Source organism: Xenopus laevis, chromosome 3L (assembly GCF_017654675.1).
Source record: "Xenopus laevis strain J_2021 chromosome 3L, Xenopus_laevis_v10.1, whole genome shotgun sequence".
NCBI classification, from domain to species: domain Eukaryota; kingdom Metazoa; phylum Chordata; class Amphibia; order Anura; family Pipidae; genus Xenopus; species Xenopus laevis.
In genome coordinates, this window is record NC_054375.1 from 73153886 (window position 1) to 73168777 (window position 14892).

Genomic DNA, 14892 nt, shown 5'->3' on the forward strand with positions numbered 1-14892 from the left:
TCACAGAAAATGACCGAAATGTTGGGCTTTAAAATAAAAAGGTTTTTCAATTTTTAAGACCTGATAAGTGCTATGTTTTATTCACTTTTTTAATAATTAGTGAATAAAATACCCTTCTTGTAAATTCTAAGGACATTATAAAGGAGTTCTATGACCGTATAGGTCAAACATACAAATTACATACAAATACTGACTGATTCAAGAGGAAACGGTTTACTTAATTCCTTGGATGGGCCTTATTTACCATTGTGGTTCGTGTAGCCATAAAAGGAAACTGCATCATTCAAGATACTGTATATAGAAGTAAAGTAATGAGGGTTGTTAACACTTGTTCCAAACAAAATGTCACAGCCCCACAAACTAAACTCACTATTTCACAAAGTATCTTATCTCACTCAGCTGTAGGACACAAGTAAGACACGTTGACTGATAAAATGATAAAAACAACCAATGCATATATACAGCAATTTTTCCATTAAATATTGCTGTTCAATTTTAAAAGAAGACATTTTTGTACCAAGAATCATGTATCATACCGAAAAGGAATTGTTATGGCCAACACAACATTTGTTATCAGTTACAAATGCTCACACTAAAAAAAATTATTAAAAAAGAAACACAGTAGCAAAAACATATACATGTATGGGGCCTGTTATCCAGAATGTTCAAGACCTTGGGGTTTTCCGGATAAAGGGTTTCTCTGTAATTTGGATCTGCATAACTCGTCAACTAAAAAATAACTTGAGTATTGATTAAACTGTATAGAACTATTTTGCTTCCAATAAGCTATATATTGAGATCAAGTACAAGGTACTGTTTTATTATTACAGAATAGACAAAATAAATAAGCACACCAAAAATAGGTGATTCATTTAGCCCATAAGCATTTCATTTGTTTGTGAAATGCTTATGGGCTAAATGAATCACCTATTTTCACACAGCAACTATTTTTGGTGTGCTTCTGGATTTTGTCTATACTGACTTTTGTCCCTGTGCAAGAAAGGGGATTTCTGGTTGAGCACCCACCACTTTCAACAAGTGGAAACCTCACAGGTAGAGCACTTCATTACAGTGCAGCTGTTTTATTATTAGCTGTTTTATTATTACAGAGAAAAAAGAAATCATTTTAAAAATATTTTGATGATTTTATGAAAATGGAGCCTATGTGAGAAGGACTTCCCATAATTTGGAGCTTTCTGGATAACAGGTTTCTGCATAATCTGTCCCATATGTGAGCTGTAAGTCAATAATGTTTTTTAATTCATGTATGCTTTTTTCAAACAAATACGGAAAGCAACTACATAAGCATCTGCCAGTAACCTATTTTCCTTTGAGCTGAAAAAATAGTCCACGCCAACAGATCGCCCACTCAAGTTTCTTCAATTCTTTCAAGAATATATCACTACTAAAACACTAGACAGACAGAAGTCGCTTTGAATAGACAGTACTGAAAGTCAAATTAACATATGAAATTAACACATTGAGGTGATGGATTCCTCATTTAAAACAAAGGACAGAAAGAATTGTTTTCTTACCATAAACCATATGCAAATTCCAACAAGTGAATAAGGTTTTTTCATTACTTACATGCTGTTGAAGAGCTCTCGATATGTTTCATCACCTTTCCCTTCAGACATTAGGCTATCCAATTTGTCAATTAGCTTTGCTTCAACCTCAAAGAGATGCATAAAAGACGAAATGTTTTATTCTGCAGTAATTCCTTCAGGGTTTAATGATGCATGTGCCTATCATTAAAAGTCAGGGGTTTCCTTCCTTTTTTGTCACCCTTGTTAAGCTGCTACTATTGCCTGAGAATATTTTCAATCCCAACGTGTCACACAGCAATGTGACTTTAAACTACAGGCTGAGTAGCATTACTGCTACTCTGTACTGCTGCTATGGCAGCTTGCTATATATGGATGCACACAAAAAACCAAGCACAGCCCAACTAAATTGCCTTCATTTTCCCTGCAGGGCTTCACCTCATGTAAAGATATTCCAGTATACTCACAGCGTCAGCATATATCCTTTTTATTCTCAGTATCACTTGTTGCTTTGGATTTAGGACATTGTAAGTCTTTCTCAAATGCATTTTGATACATATGTAGAATGTAAGAATTTAATAAACAAGACAAGGCCTGCATTCGTGCAACACAATCCAGCTTGTCTGTGAAATCATTTGATAGATATGTCAATGTTAATCAGAGAGCAGAGAGGTCAGTGCATTTGCCCTTCTACTAAACGTTAATCTGTTAATCTGCATCTCATGGGAGCAATCCTTTTTCTTTGCAATGTGGTAATAACGCATATTCATTATTTTAATACATTTAATTAGGGGTTGTCTATTTATCAGTTGCTTCGGCTTTATATTAATGTTAACACACAAATCAGTATGAGATATTTTCACATTTGGGGGCCATAACAATTCTGGCAATTTAGCAATCAGGTACATTTCTAAATCACAAGGAAGACATTAGTTAATACTGGTTATTTAAGCATCCATGATTTTCTTTGTGTGCCGTTATATATATCACCCAGGCAAAGAGTACCAGTCCAAGGGTTAATAGCACTGGTGCACACGGACACATGAAAATCAAAATCTTTTATTCTGTGCGCATTAAACAATGTTTTAAATCGATGTTCCTATGGAGCAGCATGATGGTGGGTGTACAGAAATGGTTTGAGTCAGCAGGGGGAAAATCGAGTGGGAGCTGCAAAAGTACTTGGAACATTTAACAAGCTTCTGAGCTGGAAAATACAAAACGTATTCTAGTGTCAAAATGTTTGGCCAAAGCAAATAGAGTATACTGTGTGCAGGGATATTTTTCATTAAATCAAGTTCAATAAAGCATTTCCCAGTAACAACAGGTTTTTTTCTGTTTTACATCTCTGAAATCAATAATGTCATTTACGGGGTTAGCAGCTTAGAGACATTAAACAATCAAACACTAGGAAGCTGTGCGAGTAAGAGGGATATCAAGAACCGTATTTTATACTTATATCAGTTCCTAATGTTAGAAGACTTGCAAAAAACAGTTAATCAAAAGAACAGCATTTAGACTTGTAATTTGATGGTTAACAACCATATTTCCCCCGCATGAAACACTTCTCAAGTACCTGCTTAAAGTTGCCACTGCGTCTCTGTTCCCAGTCCATCATGTCATGAAAAATGGGTATCATTACATTCCGCAGATCTGGCTGAGGTATAAGTGTGACCTCCAAAAAGGGGCCTATCAAAGCTGGGATAAAATGTAACTTGTGCTCGCCTGTAAGATAATAATTCAATTAGATGCTTCTGGGATTTTTTACACCTTTTGCCACGTATTTGAGTATTTCATGCAGAATAAGAACAAGAGTAAAAGTGATAAGGATTGGTGTCTTATTTCCTTATTATTCCTTATTTTTTACTTTAATACATTAGGACAAAAAAAGTCGCCATAAGAAAAAACGGCCATTGACTTTAATACACTTGGAGAAAAAAAATTGTTGCACGCATAAAAACGCCCATTGACTTCAATGCGCTACGCCAAGTTTCACATATTTCTCAGCAAAGTGAAATGGGACAGATTCGCTCATCACTTATTATTGTTATTTGATCATTTGGACACCTAGGAAAGTTATGCAATATCATGTCATATCATATCACTGTTAGTTGCTAATAGCAAAGAAGAAACTCTGGAGTTTTTTGAATGCATGTATTTATCCAGTACTACTGTACATACATTGCTACATTTGCCCCTAAGCCCTAAAAGTCTAGTACAGATGAACAGCACCATGGATGAAATCAGATATAACAAATCCATATTTCACACTTAAGATTATTCCTGCTATAAACGGTAACACCACTTGTGATTCTGATTAATATGATAAAATGAATTAAGACAGCAGACCAGAACTATTTTTGCAATAATTTCCACCTTGATCATTTTCTGCCACAAAAAATAAAAATTAGAATGTTAACTAATACTAATAAATACATTTATTTTATCAGTCAAATAAATGTTCTAGGCAGAATCAAAATAACTCTCTGCTCTAATTCTGCTCTTTGCTTTTACCGTCAAAGGAGAAGTTATAAAATATTTGCTATAAGAGAGCAAGAGCCACCATATAAATGAATAAAGCAGGCAGAGAAACAGTCACGCCTGACCATTGCCTAAGAGAAGCAAAATCAATTGTGCCAAGGGGTTGTACTTAAAGTTATACTTAGGGCAAATTTATCAAGGGTCAAAGTGAATTCGAAGGAATTTTCAAAGTATAAAAATTTGAAATTCAAAGTAATTTTTTGGATACTTCGACCATCGAATAGGATACTACGACTTTGAATTTACTTCGACTTTGATTCGAAGTAAAAATCTTCGAATATTCGACCATTCGATAATCGAAGTACTGTCTCTTTAAAAAAAACTTAGACTTCAATAGTTCACCAAATTAAACCTGCCGAAGTGCTATGTTAGCCTATGGGGACCTTCTAATGCATTTATCTAAGTTTTTTGTAGTCAAAGAAAAATCGTTCGATCGATCGCTGGGATCAATCGAACGTTTTTACTTTGACCAGAGGTTACCCAAATTCACTGAAAAAACTTCGAATTCGTTATTTGAATTCTAAGTATTTTAATTCGATGGTCAAATTTCGAAGTATTTTTATATTCGAAATTCGACCCTTGATAAATCTGCCCTTTAAAGTTTCCTTAGCACACTGAATGCAGTGAGTGTTGTGTTCATTGTAGAGATGCGGGTTATTGTTCTCTTCCTCATTATTTTAAAAAAAGATCTCATGTCCTTAGATTTTAGGTTTTATGTAAAAAGTTGTGAACTCAGACGTACAGATCACCAATCACATTACATGTTAGCATTGTCTCTTACCTAAATTCTGCCACATGCTAAAAATCTCACATCCCATTGTTACACGCATGTCACCATATCTTAATTAAAAAAAACAAGACAAAATCAATGACACAATGCATCAGCAAACAGATACATAGTTGTTATAAATTTGTAACCATGATCAACATATACAAATTCTGTGGGGAGGGGGATATAGCTATAGCAAGTGAAGATTCTTAATCACAACGCTTATGTGAAATAGCGTAAAATAGATATACTTCATACACATATAGGGAGATAGAGAGAGAGAGAGAGAGATATATATATATATATATATATATATATATATATATATATATATATATATATATATATATATATATATATATATATATATAGACAAAATGCAGGGATTGACAGCACTCCAAGGAAATACATCAAGTCATTAATTCAAATGAAAGTGGATATTTATTGGTGATCTCTACTTTCATTTGAATTATTGACTTGATGTATTTCCTTGGAGTGCTGTCAATCCCTGCATTTTGTCTACATACTTCTCAGACTAGCACCCAGGTTTCTGCATACTAATGGTTGTGCATTCCATTCTGTTTGATTTTATATATATATATTATATATATATATATATATATATATATATATAATTTTGAAGTATAGTTACAGCTTTTGCATAAAAATTTTTTACTAGAAAGAACCTCCATAGAAATTTCCATAATATCTAGGGAATCCTAGATAATTCATCTTATTAACGCTTTTTATAGTGAGGAGATCTTTAATGAATTGACACATTTATCAAAGCATTTCCTGCTGTTTTTAATGTGTCAGTAGGTCAAAATGTGCTTTAAGCAGTCGCACTCCACTCAGCAGCTGAGCGTTAACATCTCACCACATCATTAAGCCTTAAAACTGAAACAGTATTGTGTTAATTTAATGCATGGCAACTCAATGGGGGGGCTTAATCACACATAGTGAATGTATTTTGCATTTATATTAGATTACCAAACACCTGCCAGTGAGTGTAAAACATCATCGGCACCCAAAAGGAACAGGGGCAACACTCTCCCAATATCTATTTAAGGAGATTGAGATTGACCAGGAAATGTAATGACTGTTTTTGATGGGATAACATTCAGATTTAGAGCATGGATACACTGCTACTGTTCTAATGAAAGATGCTAAAAGTAGCATGGTTATCATGGCTAAACAACTCAGAGCAAAAATTCCACACAAAAAATCAAAAAGAGAATCAAAAGGAGATTCTAGATAATATTTGTATGAACTGTAAATTAACCTGTAGCAGATTTGATCATCAATAACAAAATAATCAATAGCAAAAATAACTTCCCACAATTTACTTTATGACAGAAATATTCAGCATTCTATTAAAACACAAACAATTACTTACTTTTCTAGGACTTTTTTCATTTTGGAAGGTGTAAACATTTCCAATTGCAAGCAAGACTGGTTTATAAAAATCACTGCAAGGTAAAAGTAAGAATCCCAAATCTGTGGGGGAAAATAAGGGGAGATACTCAAGTTAAAAAAATCATAAAAAACGATTGCCTCCTGCATTTTATGGTGCTTATGCAGTTTGAATGTTTGACCGTTAATGACTGACACGGACACCAATGCAAAGGCATCTTCAAACATTTTGACTGCATGTTATTATCCTTAAAAGGGCCTATTGAGTGGACTATGTAAAAATATATTTCTTAACACATCAGATATTTCATCTTAGATTGTTGAGAGTGGATTTTACACCTACTTAAGTCACACCCAGTTTCCTTCCACTAAAGGTCTCACTTACCTTATAATCAAAGCTGTCATTTAAAAAGTTCTTCCGAAGTGCATCTGACAGATACAGAACAGTTGTAATGATGACACTAAAAAAATAAAAAATAACTTTAGATGTTGCAAATTAAAGAGACAGTAAAATACTGAGCTGATTACATTATTATTCAAAAATGTAACCAAGCATATTATGGAAGTATATTGGCATCTTGTTAATTAAAATCCATAACTCAATGTAATTATAGCTTGCTTATTTACATTCTACTCAGTAAATAAATCCCATTGCACTGATTACAGAAATTTCTATAACATATCCTTGCCAAAAGGATATGAAAAATACCACTACCGGCCATGGTCTATTCCCCCATTCCCATGGATAAGAGGTACAGCAAAATGCCCCACATAACTAATTCCACCCAACAAATGCAGTAGTCTAAGTTTTTGGTCTATGATCACCCATGCAGTCTGACCCAATGCACAAAGTTGCTGTATTATTACTGCTACTACAGGTCACAAAAACAGTAATTTTGGCTTCAGTCAATAAAGCTGCACATTTATTTCAGTAAGAAAGGGTACCTCTATCCAACTCTGTTCTATTCTAATTCTAAGCAATTTCTAATATACTTTAAGAGGCTGATTTACTAAAACTCAAACTAATCTCATTTGTTTATTGATAATTTAGGATTATCATCCGAAAACCCCACATTTTTCAGATTCTCCAGTGCAGATCACGATGTCAAGGAACAATCTGCCATTGACTTTTACATGACCTTAACAGGCTTGAGATGGAGTGTTTTTAGATTTGGATTTTTAGCAGCTTTGGAGTATGATAAATCTCTACAAATTTTAAAAAAAACTCAACCAGAAAAAATCAAGGTTTAATAAATGGGCTCCTAAGAAATGTAGTTTTTAAATTTATTGTTGTTAAATGTTATTCAAAGCAACATCTGCCTATGCATTTTCTTATTTTAAAAACTGGTTCTGACTCTTGAAACAAATCAAACAGAAATGAGCTGATAACAGATCAGTAAAGAAACAAGCAAGGCATAGTAAGAATTGATGTCTTGGCTGGAGGAGAGCTGGCTTCTGCTACATTGCTTCAGAAATGGATGTGCAGAAAGGGACAGACACTGCTTTCATTTGCAATTACAAATTACTTTGCAAATGACTTTAAAATACTAAGGGGCAGATTTATCAAGGGTCGAATTTCAAAGGGTTAATAAACCCTCGAATCTGTCTCTCGAAGTAAAATCCTTCGATTCGAATATTGAATTCGAAGGATGTTAGCGCAAATACTTTGATAGAACGATCGAATAAAAATTGTTCGATCGAATGATAAAATCCTTCGAATCGAACGATTTGAAGGATTTTAATCGATCAATCGAACGATTTTTATTCGATCATAAAAAACGTAGAAAAGTGCTGGGGAAGGTCCCCATAGGCTAACATTGAACTTCGGTAGGTTTAAACTAGTCGACGTATTTTTTAAAGAGACAGTACTTCGACTATCGAATGGTCGAATAGGCGAACGATTTTTAGTTTGAATCGAAGTCGAAGGTCGTAGTAGCCGATGGTCGGAGGACCCAAAAAAATACTTCGAAATTCGAAGTTTTTTTCATTCGAATCCTTCACTCGAGCTTAGTAAATGTGCCCCTAAATATTATTAACATACACTGAAAACTTCCTTAGAATTATATTTTCTTTTATTATGCAAACAAAAATTATGCAGAGTTCCCCTTTTATAGACTCCAGAGGGATACTTACACAATGCAAAAATAACTAATAAACGAAAGGGACATTAACTTGTTAACAACTGATATTGCTGTTATGTTTTAGCATATGCTTCACTCAAGGAAAGTGTACTTAAATATATTCACAGTAAACATAGCTGCATCTGGAGTAATTAATGCAGACAAAAACTTAAAAAACAACAGAACATACACTCTCTTTCATAGAAAATTGTCAATATCCTTTTATGGATATATAATTTTATTTATTTTAATCAGTGCCCCAGTGTGACAGTGCTTTATTTATTGCTGTCTTTCATATTTAATCAAAACAGTTGACTCTCTAGGGCCTTTTCCTGCCCACTCAATACAGTGCATGTCCTGTAACTGGCACAGGGTGAGTACAAGCAGCTGTGGGAACTGGAAGAGCTACCAGAATTCTGTAGGTAGCTGAATAGCAGAGGATATGGGCTTTTTGTCATTGATGTCATGACTGAAAGATCTAATAAATTGTTTGCCATTCAGGAATAAGGGCCTGCTTCCTTCTCTGTGTTATGCTTTATGTGCATTCTACTCCTCAAAGTCAGAAGTGACATTATTAAGCTTTACACTACTGGGTAATTTGTCACAATAATGTGAAAAATCCAATTGTTCAGTCTACATCACTGTACTAAACATTCCCTGATGTGACCATTAAAACTACTTGTATGAATTACTGTTAATAATACAATAATTTCGTGTTTAACAATGATGCAAATTTATTCTTATAAGACCTACTTGTAACTTGCAACCTGCAAAGATTATGATAATGATTATGCAGCACTGCTAATATTAAATTATGTGGAACACAGAATTGTTTAAAGACCCACAAACAAGAAGCTCTCGAGTTGCGACAGTTTGCAATATATACAGGATTATGGTTAGAAATTAACTTGAGGTATGGGTTTGATTTAGGAGAGCAGAAAGTGTGCGTGAGTAATAAAGCAGAACTAAAAGTAGCAAAGAAGCATAGGGACAAGTATCTCTAAAGAGGTAAATTAAAGGCCACAAATTAGGAAAACACAGATTGAATTAGATACTATTCTGTCAAATAATCTGACAAATAAAGGGAAGGGAAGAGTTCAATCTGTCAAATTTAACAAAAATATTCAGAAAAATAAAATTGTATTGTGCACTTTTTAAATAGATGCCCAATGGCAACATTTGTATCTTTCAGATTGATTAGATTTTAGGAAATCACAAAAATAAAAATAAAGAGCTCTGTCTCACTTATTTATGCGCCAAGAATTGACGTATGAGTGAGGTAAAGATAAGTACAAATTACAGGACTGGACAAAACGATTGCCATGCTATAAGGACCTTCCAAGGAAAATGTAATATGTAAACATATCAAAATGAATAAAACGTAGCTTTTTATTATTAGCCAACTAGAACGCTTTACAGAACAGGAAAAGTATAAACAAACAACATCTTCGAGAAAGCATGGATTTTAATTTGTATCTTGTGAAACAAGGTGAGGAACTTATCTGGCTGTGATTTAATTTAGTAGCAATAGTCACCACAAAGGAAAGGTTGCTTTCTATTATAGCTATAGTTTTCTTTGACACTGAGGTGGGAGTAGATGTCTGGGCTTATAATTATATAGTGGATACAAGATAGAAAGCATCATACCAGGGGTATATCTACAGAAGAAGCAGTACCAGTGGTTGCTGAAGACTCAAGAAAAGGTCTCTGTGGGGTTAATTTTATATATATTTGAATATCTTATTCCCAAGGGGCCTTAAATTTTTTTGCTGTGTAGCTCAGTAAATTAAAGTTAAGCCAGTGCATCATACGGACTAATTTATTTTATATTCTTTCCTCTATGGTGCCCATTACCTTTAATTTAAAATGTTAAATTGGCTTCCTGTAAACTACAAGCTGGGTATTAAGGTTCATGCTTTCTTTAAGCTATATAATTGATAAATATATATGAACCTCTCCATATGTTTGGCTTACTGTTTAAATTAGCTAACAGTAAAAGCTCAGTTTTATTTATTTTTGAAGTTATACATGCTAAATTTTTGTGTGAAGAGTGGGAGCATGTGCAATAGAGTGAAAAGTCAAACTTTAATAATAAAACTTTTTCACTTCACTGCACCTGTGCCATGGGGTATCGAAGAAAAAGAAAGGTCATTGTAATGGTCAAATTTTTCCTTCAGTTCTTTCAAATATTTCAGTGAACCAAGTTGAATGCACAAACTGGGGTATTGTGTAAAATTTATCAGTTTCTTTACATAATTATACATTTATTTGTGTGCAATTCCATGAATCACTTTGGAGGTGTTGCAAGATCTTTACCAGTGGAAACAGGAGATGGTAGTGCAATCCCTAAATGATAAATAACTAAATATGTGATATATAACTATATAACAACATTCTCATTTACATATTAAAGTCTGTTTACATGTTATGAAATAATCTAAAGAATTCCAAGAGAATTATTGAATATTTCATATCTTACTTGTTAGCCACAAAGCGCATCACTGTCCAATCTTTAGGAAACATCTCAGGCCTTATTAGTATTCGAAAGACAGTGAAAATCTGCAGTAAGAAATCCTGAAAAAATCCATTATAAATCCAATGTTTAATCTTGAAACTAGTTTTTCCAAAATGAGTGCACTCAAACCACAAAAACATCAATGCCTAGGTGCAGGTTAAAAAATGTCATACAATATCAACATCACAAACCGCACTCCAAGGACTTATATATATATATATATATATATATATATATATATATATATATATATATATATATATATATATATATATATATATATATATATATATATATGTATGTATATATATATATATATATATATATGTGTATATATATATATATATATATATATATATATATATACACAAATCCACATATATACAATCCATATATATATATATATATATATATATATATATATATATATATATATATATATATATATATATATATATATATATATATATATGCAATGTATTCTTGCAACACTGAATGAGATGGTTGATAGAGTTAATTTGATTTAATGAAAAAAAGGAGGCACAGAGGACCAATGTAGAAACACTCATCAAGTTGAAAGGGTGGTTCCCAGACCCTCAGAACAGACAACGGTAATTTGTCAGCAACAAAAAGTGGGGATTCAGACACTCAATGAGTCCACCAGGGCAACAAAAAATATGAGCATATAAATAAGTGCTCCAAGGGCACAATAGGGACATGCTATTTTAATGCAGTTCTAAATAAAGACTTTTACTTGTATTTTTTGTGGTAGATTCAGATACTCGAGTGCCACAAAAAATATGAACCAATGAATAAGTGCCCCTAGGGCACGAAACTTACTGGGCATAGTGAGATGTTGACTATTTTAATGCTCTAAATAAAGATTTTTATTTTTTGTGGATCTAGTGGAATACTTGAGTGGCTGAATGCCCACTTTTTGTTGCTGACTCTTTAAAATGTAGTAAATATTAGGCAAGACAAAACAGCAGTGATGTAGATCAGACAGTTTAATCTCATTTGTAAAGGAACAGTTCAATGTAAAAATAAAAACTGGGTAAATAGATAGATTCTCTAAGTTAGTCTGTTACTGTCTGGTAACCAATCAGTTAATTTGATTTGATATATTGAAAACATTTTTTATTTTGCACAGTCTATCTATTTACCCAGTTTTTATCTTTATACTGAACAATTCCTTTAAAATAACCAGTTCTTTAGGCACCAAATCACCACATCCTACATTATTTGCTTAAATCTTTTAAGACCCTTGTTTTCTAAAGATGTCTTAGAGCCCAGATTTAAACTCTCACCTGAAAGCTGATTTTCCAAGATGGAAGTTACATTTTAATGATAAGAAACTGAAACAAAACTTAATGAATCAGTTTTATTCTGAAATAAATTTATATTTCACATTACATGTGTAATAGTGTACTTTTTACGTCAGTGTCTCTTATTTTTGTCCAATATCATATAAAAACAATCTGGGGGGAAAAAACAACTCTTATGGTAAGCACCTACCCGTAATTCATCCTTTGAGCGAAAACTCTCTAGAAGTTGCTGGTAGTGTCTGTCAGTCATTTGTCGCAAAAGAGACAATAGAGAAGCCACAAATTCACCCTTAGAGGAAAAAAGAAAAGAATAGGTATATTGATGCTGATCAGTGTAGAATACTGTATAAGTTTAGGGTAAACCCTTGATAAAGGGTTTGACACCCGAAACATGTCTTGTGAATAAATGCACTTTGCAGTAATTGCTGCCTGGGCTTGGTCCCTCCTTAGGAATGTTTTAGTTGTACTATGAGAGTCTGGGTGGGACGTGGAAGGAAAAGCCGAAGCGTAAAGGTTTAGCTGCGTATGGGCAAATAATTGTCTAAATCATATAATCTCAAACTGCCTTGCTTGATGTAAAAGTGTGAGTCCCACAGGAGTAAAGCACTATAGAAATAAAGTCCCATCTTTAGCCTTTTAAAAGTCAACATTTTACCTTTCCACTAAGCCTTTCTGAAGCAGTCATATGCATATACTAATCTGTATTTAATCTGTATTTAACAATAAGATTGCATTTGATTAAAATTCACTGATAATCTAGGTCTGATTTATAAATATAGGTGCTTAATTGCACATGTGTAATGGCAACCAATCAGCAATTACTTTTAAATGGGATACTACAAGTTGGGCAAAAACGTAAGTACTGGGTTGCTACTGACTAACTCTCAATTTAGCAACTATTTTCATAAATCCGTTCTTCTAACCAGTCTATAAATTGGATATAAAATCTCTTAAACACTATATTTTACATTTTAAATCATCATACGGTATATTCAAGGGCCAGATTATATTAAAATGATGTCATACAATGTAGTCTGTGGAGCCCTCCTTCGGTGTACCACATCTGACCCACTGGAAGAGCCCTATTCTAGCATAAGATAACACTCATTAACAATCATTTGCATTTTTACTACTATAATACAAATATATTTCACTTTCAGGTGTGCGCACAAAGTGTCAACATTTGCAGCTTTTCAGTGCTGTTCAGACTGACTTCAGGGGCGTAACTATAGAGGAAGCAGACCCTGTGGCTGCAGGGGGGCCCAGGAGGTATAGGGGCCCCATGAGGCCCTAATTCATATACAATTTCAATAAATATTGGAGAAACAAGTCAACCTCTAAACATTTAGGGGGCCTGAAAAATAATTTGCTGTGGGGCCCAGTAATATCTAGTTACGCCACTGACTGACTTAATTATGACCTTGTGTTATTTGGTGTTTTGGCATGTATGGTAGTGGCTTGCTCCGTTATTAGGTATATTGGCGCTGTCCATGAAAGACTACTGTACAGATGTATTAAAATAATTAACAGCCAATAACAGACTGATGTATTAATGTGATGCCTGCACCACACAGTGAATTGAACACTTTAAATGATTTTAAAACAACCTATGATAGCTCACTGAGCTGCAAAATAATGTGACAGGCAACAGACACTGAAAGCTGCTCTGCGAATGGTCCTTATAACAATGGAAAGAAAAACAACTGAATATGAATACCTAATAGCAGAATAATGACTCTGCGTGCACATTGACATTAACAGAAAATGACAATGCAATTGGTTGGTAACATACTAGGTACTTACTGTTACATCTTGAAACTGTAAACGCATTGCAGAGCCTGACGACTGAGGTCTGCTTGTAATTTCTAATATTGTTCTCAAAAGGATATCCAGCAGGCTGTTCACAATAACATCTATCTCCTTCATGGCTGCTTTCTCCTAAGTATAGAAAAAATATGCTTAGATAAAATATAGAGAATTCTAATAAACACAACAAATGAAACACCACTTAAATAATAATGAAAAACATAAAATTTAGCAATTTCCCATTTTCAATGCCTTTTTTGTAAACATAATTGCATTTGAAACCAATCAAAACTCTTATTCCCAGAATTCATGCAAGGCTATTTTGGGTATCTGAGTTTGGTTGGATAAGAGAGCTAATTTCTGATACATTCACAGCATCCAAACAGTAATTCACCTTGTTAAAATATCTGCAGGATGATCAATGAAAGCAAAATGCAACTGGTTGCCCGACAATACTAATGCAACTTTGGTTATTGTTAGTAAACGAATACTACTGTTTTAATGGTACATAGGTAGTGGAGAGGATTGTGAAAGGAATCTGTTTTTAAATTCTGTTTTTTTTCATTTATTTATTAATTTACTTTTATAGTTTTTCGAAGGATTAAAATCAGATTGGCTTTTACCCCTATGTGTAATATAAGGCACTACGTTTGCCCTGGAGCAGTAACCCATGGCAATCAATAAGATGTTTGCTTTTTAACAGGTGACCAGGAAGCCCTACCTGCTGATTGGTTGCTATCCACTACAGCTCCGGGGCAAACTTTAAGTAACTTTAATTGCATAACTGTCACGACTTACTGATGTTCAAACTCTGGACTCTGTGCAGAACTATCCATGCATTAACCTATTGCACCACTGGAGC

At 33.6% G+C, this 14892-nt stretch overlaps 1 protein-coding gene across 3 annotated transcripts in view; it reads right to left on the reverse strand.

Moving 5' to 3' along the window:
* dock4.L (dedicator of cytokinesis 4 L homeolog) overlaps positions 1-14892 on the reverse strand; it is a 165391-nt gene that overhangs the window by 44336 nt on the left and 106163 nt on the right. For all 3 annotated transcript variants that reach the window (XM_018252538.2, XM_018252537.2, XM_018252539.2), the window contains exons 25-32: positions 14028-14162; positions 12415-12513; positions 10864-10958; positions 6650-6725; positions 6248-6348; positions 4864-4922; positions 3118-3266; positions 1588-1673 (exon numbers count right to left, since the gene is read on the reverse strand). In XM_018252538.2, coding sequence (XP_018108027.1) covers positions 1588-1673; positions 3118-3266; positions 4864-4922; positions 6248-6348; positions 6650-6725; positions 10864-10958; positions 12415-12513; positions 14028-14162 — 800 coding nt within the window. The remainder of the gene's footprint in view (positions 1-1587; positions 1674-3117; positions 3267-4863; positions 4923-6247; positions 6349-6649; positions 6726-10863; positions 10959-12414; positions 12514-14027; positions 14163-14892) is intronic.